The sequence below is a fragment of the Anopheles coluzzii genome, chromosome X (genome assembly GCF_943734685.1).
Source record: "Anopheles coluzzii chromosome X, AcolN3, whole genome shotgun sequence".
Lineage (NCBI taxonomy): Eukaryota > Metazoa > Arthropoda > Insecta > Diptera > Culicidae > Anopheles > Anopheles coluzzii.
The window spans coordinates 2,071,862-2,092,892 of NC_064669.1; the positions used below are offsets into that span (position 1 = coordinate 2,071,862).

The following is a 21,031-nucleotide window of genomic DNA, read 5'->3' on the forward strand; positions in this document are numbered from 1 at the left end:
GCATAACGTTAGTTTCCCGTAAGAAAAAGTCAACTTGCGTATGGTTGTTGTGTTTTTCAAATGATTTTGTAGAGTATTCCGGCAACACATCTCCGTTCAACTCAATCATCTTATATTAACTTAATATCTCTTCTTACAAGGCATGTTACCAGGTAGGACCTTAGAAAATATATGCAAAAAGGGTCCGCAGCACTACAAAACGGTTAAAGTGCACCTTTTATAAATGGAAAAAAGTGATGATTAATCGAAGATTGTGCGTTTGCGTTTGCCGAAACCAATAAAACAACACTAAATTCCACAGACAGATGCCTAATTGTAGCAGAATTGGTAAAAACTTGCCAAAAACGAAGAAGAAACTGCACAGCACCTACACAAGGCAACCAGTTCGAGCTCCTCCCCCCCCCCCCCCCACACCCTGTCCTGTACAGTTTCTAGCTCGCCCAATAGCAAGGTCGGTCGGTGCAAAACCCTTTTCCCACTAATGGTCATGGTAAACACGGCGCGGGACCCGGCGGTGGCAGTATCAACATGTAGCGACGTACTCGCTGTTGACACTGGAAGTATCTGAGCAAGCTGGAGGTTCAAAGGGGGGTTGGAAGGGCTTATTAAACAGTTTGTCTAGGCCTTACACCCTCGCACGAGGAGCGGTTGCCTTGCCCGCCAGCCCGGATGTATGTAGCAGTGCAATAGTTCCAAGGTTATTTCCTTTCCTTTTTTTTGGGGGGGTTGGTTCCACCTGCTCAGTCGTAATTTACTTCTTCTTTTTTCATGTTAATCGCCTTCTTCCCTCCCCCTCCCCTTCCCCTAGGCGAAAAGGAAAGCTGTGGTGTATCGCACAAACGTGTCGCGACCCGAATGCGCGTGACGTCTTCGCGCATTCCGCCGCTCATTCGCTGGCAAGCCGCCGAACCGAGCGGAAGCGTTGCGGATTCTAACCTTGCGTAGCGTGCGCGCGCGCGTGTGTGTGTGTGTGCGGTTGTGTGCACATTGTGCAACGTGAATAGTGCATCTCTTGGCGCATTAAGATAAGCCGCGACAGAACCGAACCGGTGCCAAACGGAAGCCCAGCGTCACGTTGCGGCGGGGGCGGTTTTTTTTTGTGTGCAGCACGTCCAGTGTGAGTTGGGCGATGGGTGCATTAGTGCTACTAGCAGCCGTCGTGGCCGGCGTGATGGCCACCGACACCGTTCCAACCATTCCACCATCAACCGCAGACACCGCCGTTCTGCCAGCCCTGGACGCGCCCTTTCTCACGGTGAACCGATGCGAGGAGGCACCGCTCAACCGGCTGCACGTGCTGGACCCGTCCAAGATTCCACCGGACTGCCGGTGTCCGCCCGGGTTTCGGTCCCTCCGGGCGGACCCACATTCCACCCGGGCGCTGTGCGTGGGCGTCATTGCACCCCGGCCCTGGCAGGACGGGTGTGTGTCGTCCGGCACCGGCAGCGACTACTACGATCTCGATGCGATCGAGCAGGCCGAGGTGCGGCAGCTGCTGGTGCGCATGAACCTGACCGAGTGTTGGATCTCCGCCCGCCGGCTACTGCGGTACGGTGGGCTCGTTCGGCGCCTGCCCGGAACGCAGTGGAACGCACCGCTGGAGCTGCCGAGCGGACTGGCCGTGTCGAACTACACGACGGCCGATCCGGACTGTGCGACGGTGCGCCTTACCGAGCAGCGCACCGTCCTGCTCGCCTACCGGAACTGCTCCACCGTGCTGCCCCGGCTGTGCCTGTACCGGGAGGCGGCCATGCTGCGGCTGCACTGCGGCCCGCACGAGTACACCACGCGGTACGCCAGCCACCAGCGCTACTGCTTCAACATACGCAGGAGCGGCAGCAGGCAGCCCGGCCCGACCGAAAGCTTCACCATCGACAGCAATCGCAAGCGGCAGCTGCTGTTCGAGCTGCTGTACGCCTCGCGGGAGTGCAACAACAGCGCGAACGTGATCTACGCCGACCAGCGGCCGGGCACGACGCACCACGCGCACAAGCGGGACGGTGGGGCCGCCCTCGTACCGATCGTGTCGGCCGAACCGAGCGGGCACGAGTGCGCCTCCCACCAGCGGTTGCAGATCGATCGGGACAGTCTGGTCCCAGCAGCAGAGGGCGCTGCCCCGGGCATGTATCTGTACTTTGACCGGGCGCACCACAAGCTGCTGCTGACCGTGTACGGCGACCGGTGGTACTGGCGGGAGGATCCGGCCGCCAGCGGGTTCGTCTGCTTCGCCAACGCGAACGACGAGCAGCTGGTCCGGCCGAGGGTGAAGAAGCTACGGTGGCGTGGGCAGACCCCCAGCGACGACCACACGAGCCGGACGATGTACGAGGTGAAGCTGACGGGCGATGACGGTCCGCCCCGCCCGTACTGGTGCGAGGCGCATCTGGTGCCGAACTTTGCGCTTCTCCAAACCGACACGGTGCTGGCACGGCGGAAAGCAAGCTGCCGGCACTACTTTGCCGCCACGATCGAGCTGCTGCTCGAGCGGTCCGGCAGCAGGGTCGCCGCCGAATCGCCGGGCGCGTGGCGCCTGAAGGACTACGACGGCCTGGTGGAGGACCACCTGAAGGAGCGGCGCAAACGGCTGCCCGAGCTGAAGCACGTGTTTGCCGCCATCAAAACGGTGCACGTGAAGCGGCTGGAGGACTTTTGGATTTCGGCGAACAGCGACTGGTACACCGTACGGCTGCTGGTGCACATCGCGACCAAGTGTGCGAGGAAGTGGGACAAGGCGGACAGGCTACCCGAGCCGGAGCGCAACGAAATTGGTAAGACGGTCTTTTTATTTGTATTTTTTCCTTTGACCAGCCGTCTCCTCTGCTGTGTGTTAGGGTGGGGTAGGACTAGAATTCCACCCCTTTAACCGCGTCCTAACCTATCTACCGGCTTGACACGGACAGCAGACACTTAACTATAGGCGCTACGCTATCTCTCTAGAGCAGGATACAACAACAAAAAAAACGGAAGAAGTAGACGCAAAAAACAAATAGCTACCGTTTGGCAATCCTCTCTCTATATATCTCTCTCTCTCTCTCGTGGCTCCTTTCCCTGTGAGATGCGTGTGCATCTATTGCCCGCAGACCTGGTACTATCTGCTCTCGGCCTGTCCAACATCCAACCGCTTCATTCCTACACCGTACGCGGTGGCTAGCCGAGAAACTTCTGGTCCGCCACGCCGTTGCTGGCGAGGAAGTGGTCGAGCCACTGCTCGATGACCGGCAGATTCTCGTCGCTCCACTTCGTCTCCTCCTTGATGTTCTTCAGCGACTTCTCGATGATGTGCTCCGCGGTGCCGAACTCGCCCTGGTGCTGCACGTACAGCTGCGACACCATGTCGTACCCTTCCTGCGTGGTGAACAGGCCGGTCGCCGAGTTGATCATGTTGTCCCACAGCGACTCGCGGTCCTTGAAGCTGCAAGTAGTGTGCGCAGTGGGAAAGGTTGGGCGTGAGTCCTGTGCTCTTTTTTGGGAGCTCTTGTTGGCGATGATGAGAGATAGTTTGTGCCAAGAGCTTTATGAACAAACATGAACTTCATTTTAACGTATAACAGCAATTTTAAGTCTGTCCCATAACGATGGTTCCAAACATGTAAGATTTCATATTCTAATCTTACAGACATACACCGTGTTATGCATACACCGAATATTCCGAGTTGCTGCACGAGCAACTGAAGATTTGGCGTAGTGTATTATTTTAGTCCCGAAACCAATTATTTTACCTCTTATACCAGTTATTTGGAAAACAGCTAACGAGTTTTTCGAATGGCGTATGAGTCACTGGAGCGGATATTCTCAATCTAGATACGACTGTATTCTCAAAATTCGTGTCGTACTGACGTAGACTTGATGAACTTTTGAAGTTCATATGTATGGAAATATGGCCTCTGGAGTTCATTTCCTCCATTCTAGCAGAGGCAAGTCATCAGAATAGCATAACTCTGTACTTTTGATTTCAAAACGTTCGTTAAAAGGTATAGTTTTAAGTTTGGAGGTGTAGCTTTGGATGTAACACTTAGATGCAGTTTGGCAAAAGCCGCAGAAATGTCATCGTAAAGCGGGTGGGATATTTGATCGTTTCGAAAGAATCCAAATCCGCTCAATTCCAAAGAGTACACTTACGAGATTCAATCCAAAATCCATCTCAATTCCATTCCAAAGAACACTTACCGCAGCTTGATTGCATCCCAGTTGTTCTTCAGGAAGTTGAAGAGCGTAGAGTAGCCGCTCGACCCGCCGGACAGCATCTTGAAGATCAGGCTAATATCGTTGTCGGTAAAGTTGCCGTTGTCCTCCAGTACCATGATGTTCAGCAGCCGGTCGATCTTGAACGGTTGGCTCGGGCAGCCGGCCAGCGTCTTCAGCAGGTACGTGCGCTCGCTCTTGACGCGCGACTCCGGGAAGTTGATGACGCGCTGCAGCCCAAACTCCCACTCCTCGCGCGTGCCCCACTTGAACACCGGGCAGATGAACTGATTCGCCACGCTGAAACGAGATCATATTGTTGCGCGTGAGCGCTAGCACCTCCCGAATTGTTGGGTACCACCACACTTACGGATTGCCCGCGTCCGGGTCCGGGCTGTCCATCCACTTCTTGAACGCGCGCTGCGCCTCCTCGATGCACGGCTTGTACCCGGCGCGGCACAGGAAGTTCTTCGCCAGCGAGCGAAGGTTCGCCTTCCACATCTCCTCGCTCTCCTGCTGGTTGCCGACCAGCTCCTCGTACAGTGGCGTCAGCAGCGTGCGGACGTACATCTCGAACTTTTTGTGCACCGCCGACATGTCGATGTGCCGGCCGATATGGTCGATCAGCGTGAAGACGGGATTCCACACCAGATGGTTGCGCTCGTACTTCATGAAGAGCGTCATGTTGAAGGCCGTGCCGAAGCTAAGATCGCCCGCGTACGCCAGGTTCCAGGCGTCGTGCAGCAGCTTCGCTCTGGGAAGTGTTGGACCATTATCAAGACACGGAGGTGTTGGCGTACAGGCATGTTATTGGGTGGGATTGGGCAAATTCAATATATTGGAAAACATACATCTCTAAAGACTCATGAAACCTTAGATACATATGGATTTTAATGGATTCAGAGAATCAGGAATCCTTGGAGATTCGTGAATATGAATTCATGGGTCTTTGATGGAAAGTTTGCGAATCTTTGAAAATTCAACTGGAGGTTCAAATCACTCATCACCGAAGATTCAAATGAATGAATCTCAACGAAGGATTCGTGAAACCCAACACTACGCGAAACACATGCACACGCGTATCCCTTACCGTGTGTACACCGGAATCATGGTGCGGCTTTCCTCCTTCTGCAGGAAGGTCGCGAGCAGATTCCAGTTCCGCTCGTCGTAGTTCACCGGGAACGGGCCAATCTCCTCCGGGTTGACGATGATGAACTCGTCCGGTCCGGGCAGCTCGTCCAGCGTTACCTCGCGCACCTGCTTCATCCACCGGATCGTGCTGACGTTGCCGAAGTTGAGCCGATCCTGCCGCACCACCACCAGCGGTATCCACCAGAGCATCTTGTCCTGTTCCGGCACGTCATGCGGCCGCTCGCGCAGGTACAGCCGCTGCGTCACGGTGGCGGTACGGTTCGCGTACGATCGCACCACGCGCACCATCGGGATGCGGTCCTTGGTGATCCACGAGTTGACCACGTCGTTCACGGTGACCGATTCGCACAGCCGCTGGTCGAGGTGGGCCTGCTTGGTGAGCGCCTCCCACACGTCCTCGCCGTAGAACGTTTTGTACTCGCGGTGCTGGATGAAGCGCTGCAGGCCGCGCCGGAACGTCGCCTCGCCGAGCGTGTAGTTGAGCATGCGCAGCACCAGCTCGGTTTTGCTGCACGTCGTCTCCTGCTTCATCGCGGTGATGCGCGAGTGCGGGTAGCGCTTGCTGAACTCGTAGTAGATCGAGTACAGGATGGTCATCGGGTACTTGCCCTCGAACTCGTCGCCGCCATCGATTTTGATGGCGGTGTCGGCGGACAGGAAGCCGGCGATCGCCTTGTTCACGTGCGCATCGCTCCACCAGTGCTGTTGGGAAGAGGGTGAAACGTGTTACTTAATCGCAGAAAGGATGCCACAGCGCGCTACGCGCTCTCCTACCGGAGTAATCCACGAGCCGAGCCACTGGTAGACGAGCTCCTGGGCCAGGTTGTAGTATCCTCTCATCAGCTCACTTTCCCTGCAAACGACCCAAACACAAAAGCCAAATGAGCGACTTGCTTAAATGACACATCGTTGCTGGCCACCTACTTGAACACGATCAAGCCCCAGTTGTCCGCCGGTTTGACGTACGAGAACCCGGGCAGTGCCACCACGTCCAGCTTTTCCAGCGGCAACGGCACACCCCAGTACTCCTGCAGCTTGCGCAGCGCCAGCTTTACCCGCTGCTGCACGTCGGCCACATTCTTCTGGAAGTCACGGCGTGCCCAGACACGAATCGTCGGCTTCAACCGTTCGTCCTCCTTCTCGTCCGACAGGGACGGCGTCACCTGCTGCAGGTCCGACACCAGAAACCCGAACGTAAAGGTAGACATCGGCGGGGTCTGCTTGAACACATCGATCACGTGCTTGCCATCGCCAGTCTCGACCGTTCGCTCCAGCGCGGTATTAAACAGGACGTGATGGGTGCGGGGGCGCACAATGCTCACATTGAACGGCACCTTGTACGACGGTTCATCGAAGCAGGGAAACACACGCCGTGCATGGTGCGGCCGGAAGTACGTGCCGATGAACGAATGTTCCTCGGGCTCGGTCACACCTTCCGATTCCGTGCCCGCTGGCTCCGATGGACCCGTCGATTGCTGCTGCTTGTACTTGCCCTCGAAGATGCCCTCCACGTTCTCCCAGATGTTGCCGACAAAGCGGAGCCGCACCTCGTACGCCGCCCCGGCGGTCAGCGCATCGTGAAAGTAGATCACGAGCAGCGGCTTCTTCGGCACGCGGTCGACGCGCCTTATCGGCACCTTGGTGCCGCCCTCGGCTTCTCCGATCCGCACCACCTCCAGCTCGAGCTCGTCCACGGTCAGGTCGTGGTGGGCGTGCAGGTTGATCTGATTGGTGGCCTTCGCGCACAGCAGCGTAATGTTGACGCGCCCGGAGAAGATCGACCGGTCCAGCACCGGGTGCAGATGGAGGCTGTATCCGGACGGGACCAGATCGGTCGGCAGCTTCGTGTCGGAGATCAGTGGATTCGCGGCGGACAGATCGATGCTGCGCCGTATCCGGTACTCCTTCCAGGTGTAGCCGTACGGCAGCAGCATGATCGCTAGGACCACCATCACCAGGGACAGAGGGTGCCGTCCCATCTTTGGGGCGGGGTGGGTGTAGACTTGGCTTTCGCTTTTCACTTCGCTTTTGCACTCCTCCGTCAACGGGCGTCGCCGCCTGCAAAGAAAACAAAACGAAAATAATTGAAAAGCCAATAACAGGGCGACCTATCAGTTCGTAATCAGGTCCAACAATCTTATTTGAAAGTGTCATCTTTAGGCTTTATTATCCATTACACAAACACTGAAATACAGTAGATACAATATTATAAGGCAACTTGGGTTACAAGTAGTATATTTTTTTGCCAACATTGCCAAGAATCGCTGTTAAATTAGAGTTAATGCTCAAACGATTTCCAAATTGTCTGCTTGCAGGATTGCCCGCCCAATACCTGGACCACTACCAGACATACAAGAGCCTAACGGCAGTACTCGAATCACTCAATAGCGAGCGCGTTCGCTTTCTCGGTGTAAACAGCACCGAGTACTGTCTGCCCGAAAGCCTTCACCTAGCCCCGGGCAAGAATATCTGGTGGCCTGCCCGGCTGGGAGAATCGGTTGCACCCCGAAATCTCTGCCTGATCGAGCAGAGCGGCCTGCCGGTGACGCGCCGCTGCCTGGGCGACTATCTGTACGGCTGTGCCTGGGACTGGAATCCGGGCAGTGAGCTGTGCACCGGGCAGCATCGGCCCACGACCAGCGCGCTCTACCAGTACAGCGTCACTTCGCTGAACCACAGCGTGCTCGGCGAGGTGCTGACCAGGGCCGGTGAGATACTGGCCGTCCCCGAGCAGGTCATTCCCGCCGATCTGTTCTATCTATCCAAGACACTCGAGAACGTGCCGCCAGTGCTCGAACAGTCGGAGACGGGATCTCCGGACGAGGAGCGCCGTGCTTACTTCTGCAACGTCAGCACCATCCTGAGCCGGGTAATGTACCTGAACGAGACGACAGTGGTGCTATCGCAGCGGGCACTGAACACTACCAACATTTTGCTGGACGCGACTGAAACTATCGTTAACCGGCTGGCGGTCGCTAACGATACGCGCGCGATGATGCTGGCGGGCGATCAGTACGATTGTCGAGATCGGGACGGTGCGATGCAGCGGCACGTACAGCGGCACGACGGGACGGTACTGTTTCGTACCGCGCGGTTGATTGTGTTGATAGCAGACCCGACGGTCGCGAACGTGACCGGGTTGGCTCTGTTTCGGGCGAGAAACCTGAGCCTAGAGGACCTTTCGGATGCTGCAGAGAACAGTGAGAGCGAGGAAGACTTTAGCGGATATACGCTGCGGTAAGTTTGAGAAAGAGCACTTTGTTTGTTTTTTTGAGATTATAGAGTTGTTGGACACCTTGTTAGAGTATTTTGCCTCAACAGAAATAGATGCTCTCTCATCTATACTTCAACCCTTCTATTTCTTGTCCCTGTACACTTAGTTACCTGTACATGAATCAATCCCTGGAAGATCTGCTCGCCGAAAGTGATCTGGAAATAGGTTCGTTCATTCCACAACACGTAATCGAGGGCCTAGATGAGCTGAACACCGCCTTCCGAACTCCAGACGACGAAGAGCAAGACCCGGACGCCCCAGACGAAAGCACAACAACACTGCCCAGCCCGGTCGAACACCCCGACCCGCCAGTATCGCCAGCACCCCCTCCTCTCCGCGTCATCATCACCATCTACTACAACGATCACGCCTTTCGGGAGACGAAAAACGGCACGATCGCCCGGCCGAACTCGAAAATCATCAGCGTCAGCCTGCCCGGGTACGGTTCGCGCATGCCGGACGAGATACCGATCTACACGCGGGAGATGGCCCGGGAACTCCCCAGCCGCTGCGGCTACTGGTCGTTCGAGGCGGACAATGCGACCGAATTTGGCCACTGGTCGTACGACGAGTGCCGGCTGCTGAACGCGTCCGACCGCGGCGTCTCGCTGTGCGGCTGCTTCCACCTTACCTCCTTCTCCCGCCTCACGAAGGACATCCAGATGGTGGAGACGGTGGGCGTGTCGCAGAAGCTGATCGCCGACCAGGGTACGCTCGCGCTGGACATCATCACCGCGATCGGCTGCTCGATGTCGCTGCTGGGCGTGATGGGCATCTTCGCGACGGCCGCCCTCTTCCCGAGCTGGCGGGTGAAGGCGAGCAGCAAGATACTGCTCCAGCTGTCCTGCGCGATCGCGATCGAGATGATTATCATCTTTCTCGAGGGCCCGGACATCGACCAGAACCGGATCAGCCAGATCGAGTGCGCACTGCTCGGGGGGATCTTCCACTACATCATACTGGTGACGTTCATGTGGATGCTGATCACCGCCTACCTGCAGTTCATGCGCTACGTGAAGGTGCTGGGGCAGCTGCGGCCGGCCCACTTCATCCTGAAGGCGACGGTTTGCTGCTGGGGTGGCCCACTACTGATCGTCGCCCTGTTTCTCAGCCTCGACTACACGCTCTACCTGAAGCGGGACAACCTGTCCGACATCTGCTACCCGCACGGCCGGGCCCTCTGGTACGGGTTGCTGCTGCCGATCGGTGCCATCATCTTCGTCAACCTCGTCAGCTTCGTGATCGTACTGTACCACATCTGCACCATACCGAGCAACCTGACCAAGTCGGCGGACCATGCGATGACGCTGGCCCAGCTGCGACTGTCCGTGTTTCTGTTCTTCCTGCTCGGGCTGCCGTGGATCTTCGGCATGCTGACCACCGGCACGGAGGAGAAGCTGTTCGCCTACCTGTTCTGTCTGACCGCGCCGGTGCAGGGGTTCGTGCTGTTCGTGTACTTCGTCGTGATGGACCCGTCCGCCCGCCGCTTCTGGTGCCGAAAGTTGCAACGGCTGCCGTGCTGCCGGGCGCGCCCCACCAAAGACGCGGACGCTGACCAGACGACGACCTCCGCCAACACCTCCTTCAATACGTATCTGTGAGCGGAACGGGACAATCCGCAAGCCCCTTTTTTTGATAGTAGCGACACTTGATTCCATTCCAGTGAGTCAGTACGACATTTACATTTATATACCAATCCCCCAAAAGCCCCACCTTCTTCGCACCACGTCGGTGTGGAGTTGCTAGGAGTGGACAGTTAAAGTTCGTTGCTTACCTGCTCAGACCAAACTACAACCCGAGGTCGTAACGGAACTCTCGAGGCTGCCACCAATCGAAGTGGTTCCCTTCTGGATCAGGACAAAAACAAACAAACAAACAAAAATCACCATAAAACTGACACACACACACACAGAGGGGGGTTTTCCTTTGGGCGTCCTTTCGTCTTAAGATCAACCGAACGACTAAAAGTTGCGACCGGTCACGCACAGGCTGATGGCCGCGTGTACCAGGCGCTCGCGCGCCCGCAGAAAGTTCCGCGCGTTCCGCCTATTAACGTGCTTACGGGGAGGAGCAGAGCGCAAGCGAGTGTGCGCGCGCGAAAGTAAGAATTCCATTATCCAATCAAGACGCCACGGCGACCACTTGAGGAAGGATGCCGAAATGGATTGGTCGCATTATTCAATTTAGCGGAAGTGTACGGGAATTGTTGTTGTGGTGTTGTGCGTCTTCGTTTTGCACTACCAGAAACGCTAGAGAAGAGGAGGTCGTACCCCCGATTTCTGCCCACCTCCCCGATCATCCCAAGGGCCATTCGCGCATGTACTCGCGCTCAATTGCACTGTGCGTTGTATGGTGTGTGTGTGTGTGTGTGTGGTTTTGTATGCTCATTAACTCAACCATCTCCCGACCGGTATGTATCCGGCGAGCCCTAGAAGAGTTGTCGCCGGGATTGATTTGGCCGGTGGTGGAAAATTTAATACAACCATCAACGTCAGCGTGTCATCGCGGGTCGTGGGCCCTAACCAGCGTTGATGCAATCGTACGTCAGCTACGGGAAGGAACGGTTATATCTTGACTGTTTTTTTTTTTCATTTCCCCTCCACCCTACTACTGCTTACCTTGCTTGCCTCAAAGTTTGCACACCCAAGATCGATCGAACGGGTTGGCAACGATTTCGGGATACAGGATATCAACGTCAATGGCTGCCGTGATGCATTTATTAGACGACCCTGGAACACTGGGGCCGCCGCTGGCTCTACTAGATGGATGCTTAATACATTAAACATGTCAGAACCGTTTACCCACTCTGCCCTTATTCCATTAGCAAAGCAAACAAGTTAAACCTGGCCAGACAAACAGCAGCAACAACACAACAAACGATCCAACGAGGGGCAACAACGACGGAGGAAAAGGAGAGGGGGGGGGGGGGGAGGGGCACAATCACAATTAGTAACTACCTGCCTGCTGGTCAATAAATTAGGAATTGGAAGCAAACGGATCAACAGACGGGTAGTGCGCTGCCATTTAGGGAGATAGAGAGAGATAGAGAGACACAGCTACAGAGAAAAACTTCTTCTTCTACTATCAATATTTACCAGCAAACAGAATGGGACACACGTGCAGGTGATGAGGCGGTTACGATTGTGCCGGAAACGGCACGCACGAAGGCGTCGCTCGTTGCTGTCGTAGAGTGTAGAGAGGGGTTTGATATTATTCAAGAAAAACGGTATCTGTTGAGAAGCCCCATTTATTTGAAAAATGATTGCTTAAATTATGTCTACAGCAACTACGCTACATTTACACAAGTTAATGTACGCCCAAAACTTAGCCATTCCGTAGACCCAGCACACATCAAAAGTATTGGTAAAAATGATGCTTAAAACTAGGAATATTTTACCTGGAGAGATATAGATGAAATCTCGGGCTGACAAGGACTGATTGATGCGTGTATTCTAAAATCAAGTTTGTGGAACATATGAAAAGATCGTTACATATTTCAATATATAAAATTAACAAAAAGAAATTGAATACATATATTTAGAATAAACACATCTAAAACGCCATGTTCTTCTATTTATTATTATTTTTTGTTCTTGTTATCTTGTTGTTTGTAAGTTTTATAGCGGCTTTAGACCTCGTAGAACTCTTAGTTTTCAATTTGTTTAAACTATTTCTCACTAAATATTCAAACCAAGCAAGTGGAGACTTGCTGAACCTAGAACCTGAGTAGAGATTTGCTGAACCTGGACAATGCACTCAGAATGGGTAGGGAATTAATTTAAAGCTCACACACATTTGACATTTGACATTTGAATATTTGACTTTGAAATTGTGAAAATTATCGTTCTTGGTCCATTTTCTGCTAGGATTTCGATGTCGAAAACGACTGGCTTGAATCGACAGAACAAGTAGCAGATTTTATGCGCAAAGCTCTACTACCTTAATGTACTGGAACTTAATGGAAACCATCACCAGCTTTTGATAGATACGAAGTACTTTAATTTCAATATAAACCTCTTTGCAATGTTAAACTTGTGGTCGAGGCAACTCGACTGCAAGAATCGAACAGGCCTGATTAATGTAAAGCAATTACCATATTTTAGCGTGTATAACGACCCCCTTTTAGGTCGAGAATTATCAAAATCAGATTAAGGGAGTAGTTATACACGGGTAGTAACTTTTAGACTACATCTGAGACGTACATTCGATTACTAACAAAGATATTCTGGTGCATGAGCATCCACAGAAATAATGCTAGAAAAAAAGCAAGGAGTGTTGCATAGGAAATGTAAAATGGTTTGAACACTTGATCATTGACCAGTGAGGACATATTTGATCTCACTGGTTCTTTAAATTGGTCATTCAAATAAAATAAACCATTTAAGCATGAGGTCCGAACTCTGGTTGGCCACGAAATATCAATAGAATACGAAACTAATAACATTCCATTTGCTTGTATTAGAAGCACGTAAAAAATAACAAATTTAGTCTTGATCATATTGGAAACAAGGACGAAGTTGTTTTTGAATTGTTATTTTAAAAGTAAAAACAACTTTTTATCTAAAAACTTTAATAATTCATCTACCACACAAACCCTTCGGTGCTGTCACTTACTACCTTGTAGGATTTTTAAAAAAATTTATTTAATGTGATTTTAAATTAAGCTGCGCAAACAGTGTTGTTATCACTATTACTTACAATTCGACTCACTCACGCTCTACCGTGGCGACTGCCTCAAGGGTGAATTGGATCACAAAAGAATGAATAACTAGTTGGCGCTAGAAGGGAAGGGGCAAGTGAGTTGAGACATGGAATGGAAGGTATTCGCTATTACGCCCTGGCGGATGGTTGCATGCATCTCGCAAGAGCAAGCGCAATATTCACTGCAAAGATCTGTATTTAGAAGCCGTTTAGGATACTTTTTCCAATTACCGCATCCAAACAAGCAGAATCGATTGCTTCAAAAACATGCTACCTACACGATGTGCGACATCTTGTCATTTGAAACATGTCTTTTGTACACCCCCTGTGCGCCGTTGGGTTAATGCCTTCCCTAACATTACCTACGACAGCGTGTTTTAATGAGATCTGCTATGCTGTAAGTCAATTCGAGTTCCAAAACTCTTGCTAGTGCCGCAACAGCTTAGCTCTGGGACTTTTTTTTCTGCAGAATTTAGAAACATCTAAACCATCCCACAAAATACGGTAATGTGTCGCAGTGGGCAGCAGTAAAATGTAAACCGTGTCTGCGGCAGAGAAAGATAAGCGGTCAGCATCATCGGCAAACCTTCGCTCACCTAATGACACTATTCACACATGGGGTGTTACGAAACATTTGGTAGAGGGACAGCACGCGAACCGTTGCGTTTTTACCATCCAGCAACGCAACAATATACAATAGGATTCGATCAAATCTCCGATCGGTTGGGCACTCCCATCGCTTTATACCCCGCCCGGATGTGTTCCGGATAATATTACAGCGGAACGGGAGCGGGGCACGTGTGCTCGCCGCGCTTTCCGCCACCATGCAGTAGATGAAGCGTACCCATCATACAGAGAATAATGCAAAAAAACTAAAATTGCTGTAGGCAGAGGAGAAGAGTTGCGCTCGGCATCAGACAGCATCCACCTGCTGCCACCAGTCCTGTACCAACCGGTACTCATTAGCATTTTTTAAAATACATCGTTAAATTGGGTCAATCCGACCATCAAAACGCTACGGGAAAGGCTGAAGATGCTGCTCGGCGTCGGTGTCACGCCCTCACCATCGCCAACGCATCACACCTTGACCTTAATCAATTGGGCCTGAAGCTGGCTGGGCGAGAGCAAATGTCGCCGTACTTGCCACGGCGAAAGCAGCGTATGCGCACGGGGACAGATCTGGTCGAAATTCTGGCCGCTGCAGATAGCAATCGGAGGAGGCAAACAGCGGGGGAGGGGGGGGTCCATCATAATGGACCACACAATGGTCGGGCCGCACACAACCGCAAACGCCGCCAACGATCTTCACCAGCACCTTGTCCGTGTGTGGCACGGGCCCCGATGACGTTACGTGGTCAGCAAGCTAGCTGGCTTCGCCTATATTATCTCGCTCATTCGATCCGAGATCCGCACGAGAGAGGAGCGCACTGTTTAGGGTCCGCTGCCCGTCGCACAAGTGTAATGATATTTGCATTGTGATAAGCCAACAACCGCCGCCATCAGCATATGCAGGCAGCGGTGGCGTTTTATAATGCCCAAACCACTCCGCTGCGTCCGCTCCTCCACCCCTGCCCTCGAGAAAAGAACAATATACTTCAATGTATACGAGGCACACCCGGGGCTCCAGCTGAACAGGTCCGGTCTGAGCCGAGCTATATGAGCGAAGCATGCGACAAGAGACACCGGCGCAGGTACGCGCGCAGCAATCACCGAAAACTGCGCAACACAGCAGAGCGCACCACCAATACCGCCCTCGCCTCCTCTCCGCCCCTCCCTTGTCCCGTACGCAAAACGAAACGAAATGAAGCGAAACGAAGCGTGGCAAGCGGATTGTCATCTATCTAGAATGGGAGAGATCTCGACGCTGTGCTGTCGGTGTCCGGCGTATTGCCTGCTGTTGCTGCTGCTGCTGCTGCCGAATGGCTCGCGTGTGTGCGCGTTTGGGATTTGGAGTTAGTAACGCGTTGGAACGTCGCCGACTGCGCACTTGCGTCGGGCACACAACGGCCGGGGTGATTCCACATGGTGAGTGAGTGAGCAAGTGAGTGAGGTGTTGTGTATGTGAGGGGGGGGGGAGTCGTCCTGTTGCTGATACTGGTAGAGGATACACAAAGCACAGGACAATGAGCTTCGAAGGTACACTGAACGGAATAGGCACGGGATGTAGATGTCCAAAAAAAATACAAACCTCCTGTGTGATTAAAGCGTCTGCTAGAATCGAACCATAAGCAACGATTGGGAAAACGGTTGCGCAGCATTCAGAACCAACAGAAATCACACATCCCGCCCGGGGTGTAAAGCTTGCAAAACGGGTTAGGAGCAAAGCGCCTTGGCTTCAGAATTAGCCCACGCTCTCATCCTCTCTATCTCTCTCTCTCTCTTTCTCTCTGATCCTTCCATCACGTGTTGATTTTTATTTCCATTGCTGTTCTTACTATTTTTGTTTTGTTTTTGTTCTATCTCTGCCCCGCCCTGCCCCAGACACTGAGAAGCTCTCTATCGACGGATTCCGGTTGTTTGTCGTGTCTTTTTTTTGTTTTCGTTTTCGCCGTGTTTCGCGCTTGCGCTTGAGCTGAGCCCTCCCAGCAAAGCGGGGCGAAGACGGTAGAGTCGCGCGCACACCATGAACCTGAACGAGTGGGATCGCAAGAAGATCTTCCGCCACGGCGCCACCGCCACCCATCAAACCCCCAGCGTCCAGCAGCACCTGTACAGCCCGTACGGTCAACCGCAGCAGCAGCAGCAGCATCACCACCATCAACCACACCATCATTTGCCGCACCATGGTTCCCATCATCCGCATCAGGGGGACGCGTCCGAGTACGCGTTCACCGCCTCTGGCTCCCCGATCGAGGACGGGGACATCGAGTACGAGCGGAAGGGCGGCTGCTTCGTGTCGATCTGCCGCGGCATCAGCATCGCGGTGCTGATCTTCGTCTTTATCTTTTTCATGGCGTTTACCATCTTCTTCAGCACAAAGTATGCGTACGAGGTAGGTGTGGGTGTGGTGTATATCGGTGTATGTGTGTGGGTACTTGGGCGTGCAGCAAACCAGAATGTCTCTAGACCTTGACCTTGATCTTGGTCAAAATGGATTTGGCTATCTGTCGCCAGTAGGGTTACGTCCATAACCATTTCATGAAGAATACGTCAAATTCTGGTTATGGGAGACTCTTAGAGTCACGCTTGGCCATTGAACTTTGTAGTTAATGGGAGAGTTGTGATGTAGCCTATCCACTGCTTTTAAATCTGATCACTCTTCACATCTCCTTCGCCCGACCAATCAGCACAAACCCAACCTAACGCTTGAAGACTTCCTAAACCATCGGGCCTACCTGATCGACAAGCGGGCCCGCATACCGAAGCACGTGATACCAAAACACTACCGGCTGTTCATCCATCCCGTCTTTAACGAAACGGACCACCCGTTCAGCTACACCGGTATCGTCTGGGTGACGGTAACGTCCAAAAAGCCCAACAACAAGCGCATCGAGCTGAACGTGAAAAACCTCAAGATCCGGCTGGAGAACGTGACCGTGCTGAAGAGCATCCGGCTGACCAACAACGACTTTGACGAAGATCTCGACTGGGACCTGAGCGAGGAGGACCTGTACTCGCTGCCCCGGCTGAACCGCCGGCGGCGAAGGCGTCGGCAGGCCGATCTGCCCGCGACCCAGCTACCGCAGGACGCTGCCGGCGCGGACGAGACGGAACGGGAAGGCGAGGAAAAGGAGGATGTGTCGGAGGAGGTAGCGGGTAGCGAAACGGAAGTGGCCGAACCGGGGACGGTCGATCCCGGGCCGAACAGTAGCGGCAGCGTGGAGAATGCGACCATCATCGACAAGTCCAAGTTCTACCATCATCCGGTGTTTCCGGCCGACGATTTCGTCACGATCAAAATACTGGACATCGAGTTCGACGAGTCAAACGAGAAGATGATCATCTTTCTCGGCACGGAGATGAAGAAGGACATCTACTACATCGTGAAGGTGAACTTTTTCGGCAACATGACGAACGACAAGGGACTGTACTACACGCACTACGAGGATGATGGTCCCGATCACAGGTAGGTGAATCTATCTTGGGGGAGCATGTCGATAAGCAATGCCTGTTATTCTGTGTCGCCTAGAGTCGATCCGAGTCGACCGGAATCGGTCAGAGTCAACAAGACCCGAGGTGTAATATGCTTGTGACCAGGCATATCATTTGTATTTTTTGTCTTTCACTTTGCGCGTGCAGTTCGTATACAGGCCTTTGTTTCGAAGGCCGACTCCGGTCGACTTCGACTCCAACCGATTCCGGACGACTCGGAGGACTTGTACGACTCCGGATGACTTCGACTCCGGACGACTCCGACTCCGAACGACTCCGGACGGCTCCAGACAACTCCGGACGACTACGACACAAAATGAATGAAGCGAATAAAATAATCAAACCTCACATACCAAATACCCTTTCTAACGAGCAAAATGTCGCCTAATGAGCAACGATAATTGCATTATTGATACACTTTTTTTGTATCACACCTTGCTAATGTAGTTAGAATGAAAAAAGGAAGTGCAATAAGAGCACAATCGGCAAATGGTGTATGGTTTTAGCATTGTTATGGCGCTGGAATCAATGGGTTTCCTTCTCTGACAAATAATCTGGAATACAGTGTTTCGCTTAACTAGTGAGTCAATGTAATGGATACATCTCGTTATGTTCACTGTATTGGTGTTAATGAAACAAGAGATTTTTTCTTGAACGGAACCATGGGCGCTGATGGTGTTTTTGGCAAAAAATATGTTTTAATCGTTAACCGTAAACAAAATCCGTTAAACACCGTTTTTAAATTTCAACCGTCACGTGCTCAGCACCTTATTTCTAAACACTTGGTCCATCGACTCTTACGCAACTCTGAATTGGCATTTTAAACTCATCTTCGTAGAAGCCCTCCGCTAACGCTAATCTCTCGCAAATGCTGCCCCGCAGACACTTTGCCGCGACCGTGCTGGAGCCGAACAATGCGCGCCGGCTGTACCCGTGCATGGACGATCACAACTTCCGCTCGCCGTTCGAGCTGAACATTGCGCGCAAGAGCGACATGAACACCGCGTCCAGCATGAACCTGGAGATGTCCGAGCCAATGGAGACGGGCGACATCGTGGTGGACACGTACAACACCACCGACATGGTGCGGGCGTCCGAGATCGGGTTCGTCGTGACGGACATGGTGCCGGAGCGGTACCGCATCACGGCGCGGGTCAGTCTGCTCGCCTTCACCCGGACACGGTACGACGAGAACATCAAGAACGCGACGAGCGTGTTTTCGCGCGCCCTGCAGATCTACGAGCAGTACCTGGGCGTGCCGTTCCCGTACGAGGTGATCCGGTACGTGACGATACCGAACATCGACCACCAGACGTACGAAATCAAGGAGGGCATGGTGCTGTCGAGCGAGAAGCGGCTGATCAAGACGGCCGACTACTTTCCGCCGCTGGACAAGAGCATCAACCGGGAGGTGGCGAACGAGCTGGCGAAGCTGTTCATCCACAAGCTGGCCGACTACAAGAACAAGGAAACGTACTGGCTGCACGAATCGCTGCCACTGTACCTGGAGGCGCTGGCATTGCGCAATGTATGGTTGCTCCTGTTTTTTTGTAGTTGTTTCTTACTAAAACTTTGCTGCTAACGTGTGCTTCCGCCCTTTGACAGATGACGACCGCTAACTCGACCACGCTGGACGACTTCCTGCTCGAGGGCCGGCTGCGCTCGATGCGCGAGGAGATGAACACCAAAACGTCCGCGCTCAACATCTTCACCAACCACTGGGAGGAGGACACGCACTTCGAGCTGGTCAAGTACAAGGGGCTGAGCGTGCTGCGCATGATGAACTATACGCTCGGGCAGCGCACGTTCGATCGGTTCGTGCGCGAGTACTTCCGCTACCGGATGGAGAGCGAATCGATCGACGTGATCGACATACTGAACGGGGGCAGCGGGGAGGGCGCCAGCCGCACGGACGGCGTGTTTCACAGCTTCCTGTACAGCTGGAGCAGCCTGGAGAAGTACCCGATCATCAACATCCGGCGGAACAATGCGACCGGGTACTACGAGCTGCGCCAGATACCGCTGCCGTTCGAGGAGGAGCCGGCGGAGCAGCTCTGGACCGTGCCGGTCACCTTCATCAACGACACGAACCAGCGGCTGTTCGTGGAGAAGGTGCGCTGGCTGACGGACGAGGAAAACCTGCTCACGGTCCAGTCGGACTGCAGCACGTCCAACGGCAGCGCGTCCTGGATCATCGTCAACCCGAGCGGCATCGGTATGTACGGACGGTGGTCGCTAATTGGGCCGAGGCGCTAATTGAATGGTTCGCGCACCTTTGTTTTTTTTTCCGGCTCGTTTGCAGGTTATTATCGTGTTAATTATGAGCCGGCCCACTGGATCAAGCTGGCGCACGTGCTGTACGGGAACTTCCACTATCTGCCGTACACGACGCTCGCCATCATCGTGGACGACGCGCTCAATCTGGCCCGGCTGGGGCTGCTGAACTACTCGGTCGCGTTCAACGTGGTGTCGTTTCTGAAGCACAACAACGAGCACTACCAGCCGTGGAAGCTGGCGCTCAGCAATCTCGAGTTCGTGTACCACGCGACGGAGGATCTGCCCAGCTTCCGGCACGTGGAGGTAAGCGAACCCAACTGGGGAAAAAAAAAACTTCTATGCAAGCACTCATGTTTGCTGCTCCCCTCTCCCTGCTAGCGCTTCCTGGAGTATCTCATACTGAGCAAGTACGAGGAGATCCAGCGGGGCAACGAGACGGCCCACTACAACCCGCTGATCAAGGAGCTGATCGTGCAGTGGGCCTGCAAGCTCGGCGTCACCTCCTGCATCGAGCAGCACAAGGCACTGTTTCAGGCGATCTTGCGCAACCAGACGGTGTCGCCGTTCGAGCAGCGGGAGGAGCGGCTGCACCGCATCCTCTGCACCACGATCAAGTACAGCGGGCTGGCGGAGTGGAAGCGGGTCGAGCAGCAGTACCGCGAGACGACCGACATCAACTACCAGCGCATCCTGATCAAGAGTCTCGGCTGCACGCGCGAAATCAGCATGATCAAGCGGTACCTCGGGCTGCTGAAGCATCCGCACTTTCGCATGTACAGCAAGGAGATACTGACCGCGATCAGCGAGAACAAGGTGGCGCTAAAGTACACGCTCGACTTCCTGTTCAACGAGTGGCTCGACGTGCGCCTGTACCTCACGCTGCAAGATATTTCGATACTGCTGCGCAGCATCTCGAACATGAACGAGTTCAAGATGTACGAGCAGATTTTCTTCCGCTACTCGTACACGTTCCAGACGATGGACAAGGAGATACTGAAGCGCATGCGGGACATCATCATCAAGCTGATGGTGTGGCGGCAGGAGATTGCGCCCGTCATCGAGTTCCGCCCGTTCGACTTTGAGCGGGACGGGGGCGAGTACCGGGACGCGATGTACCTGTGACCTGTTGGCGTATGGTTTTTTTTTTTCAGTCCAGCCGCTTCTTCAGTTCGTTATGTAGCTTTAGCCGTGTTTCTGATCGTTACTTGTTTAGGGACGAATTTTCGTGCAACCGGCACAGTTAGGAATAGGATTTATGTTTGTTTGTTTGGTCTATAAAAAAAAGGCAGTAGTTTGGACAAACGGATGCGTGGCCCCTCTGCTCGCCCTTACAAAACTTACCCAGCGATGCGA

General features: G+C 53.4%; 3 protein-coding genes across 3 annotated transcripts; 2 read left to right on the forward strand and 1 right to left on the reverse strand.

Annotated features, from left to right (window-relative positions):
• Positions 1–869: 869 nt before the first annotated feature.
• Positions 870–10,376, forward strand: LOC120960424 (uncharacterized). The gene is made up of 3 exons (XM_040384349.2): positions 870–2,768; positions 7,650–8,571; positions 8,715–10,376. Exons 1-3 carry the CDS (start codon positions 1,130–1,132, stop codon positions 10,207–10,209), a joined length of 4,056 nt encoding a protein of 1,351 aa, XP_040240283.2. The 5' UTR covers positions 870–1,129; the 3' UTR covers positions 10,210–10,376.
• LOC120960876 (aminopeptidase N) lies at positions 2,766–11,482 on the reverse strand. Its single transcript, XM_040384424.2, has 7 exons — positions 10,383–11,482; positions 6,259–7,392; positions 6,109–6,187; positions 5,273–6,036; positions 4,553–4,936; positions 4,168–4,482; positions 2,766–3,412 (listed from the first exon to the last, which is right to left on the reverse strand). Exons 2-7 carry the CDS (start codon positions 7,311–7,313, stop codon positions 3,148–3,150), a joined length of 2,862 nt encoding a protein of 953 aa, XP_040240358.1. The 5' UTR covers positions 7,314–7,392; positions 10,383–11,482; the 3' UTR covers positions 2,766–3,147.
• A 2,813-nt stretch (positions 11,483–14,295) lies between these two features.
• Positions 14,296–21,018, forward strand: LOC120960568 (aminopeptidase N-like). Its single transcript, XM_040384373.2, has 7 exons — positions 14,296–15,334; positions 15,791–16,301; positions 16,597–17,375; positions 18,284–18,929; positions 19,007–19,616; positions 19,704–19,981; positions 20,057–21,018. The coding sequence occupies exons 2-7, from the start codon at positions 15,933–15,935 to the stop codon at positions 20,798–20,800; spliced, it is 3,426 nt and encodes a 1,141-aa protein (XP_040240307.2). The 5' UTR covers positions 14,296–15,334; positions 15,791–15,932; the 3' UTR covers positions 20,801–21,018.
• The last annotated feature ends 13 nt before the right edge of the window (positions 21,019–21,031 follow it).

Bases quoted from the DNA above. Each gene is read 5' to 3' on its own strand.
- LOC120960424 (XM_040384349.2), top strand. From the start codon at position 1,130: ATGGGTGCATTAGTGCTACTAGCAGCCGTCGTGGCCGGCGTGATGGCC. The intron at 2,769-7,649 runs GTAAGACGGTCT...GTCTGCTTGCAG, and splicing joins GCCGGAGCGCAACGAAATTG to GATTGCCCGCCCAATACCTG. The intron at 8,572-8,714 runs GTAAGTTTGAGA...CTGTACACTTAG, and splicing joins TTTAGCGGATATACGCTGCG to TTACCTGTACATGAATCAAT.
- LOC120960876 (XM_040384424.2), bottom strand. From the start codon at position 7,313: ATGGGACGGCACCCTCTGTCCCTGGTGATGGTGGTCCTAGCGATCATG. The intron at 6,037-6,108 runs GTAGGAGAGCGC...TCTTCCCAACAG, and splicing joins TCGGCTCGTGGATTACTCCG to CACTGGTGGAGCGATGCGCA. The intron at 3,413-4,167 runs GTAAGTGTTCTT...CACTACTTGCAG, and splicing joins TGGGATGCAATCAAGCTGCG to CTTCAAGGACCGCGAGTCGC.
- LOC120960568 (XM_040384373.2), top strand. From the start codon at position 15,933: ATGAACCTGAACGAGTGGGATCGCAAGAAGATCTTCCGCCACGGCGCC. The intron at 16,302-16,596 runs GTAGGTGTGGGT...CCGACCAATCAG, and splicing joins GCACAAAGTATGCGTACGAG to CACAAACCCAACCTAACGCT. The intron at 18,930-19,006 runs GTATGGTTGCTC...GCCCTTTGACAG, and splicing joins AGGCGCTGGCATTGCGCAAT to ATGACGACCGCTAACTCGAC.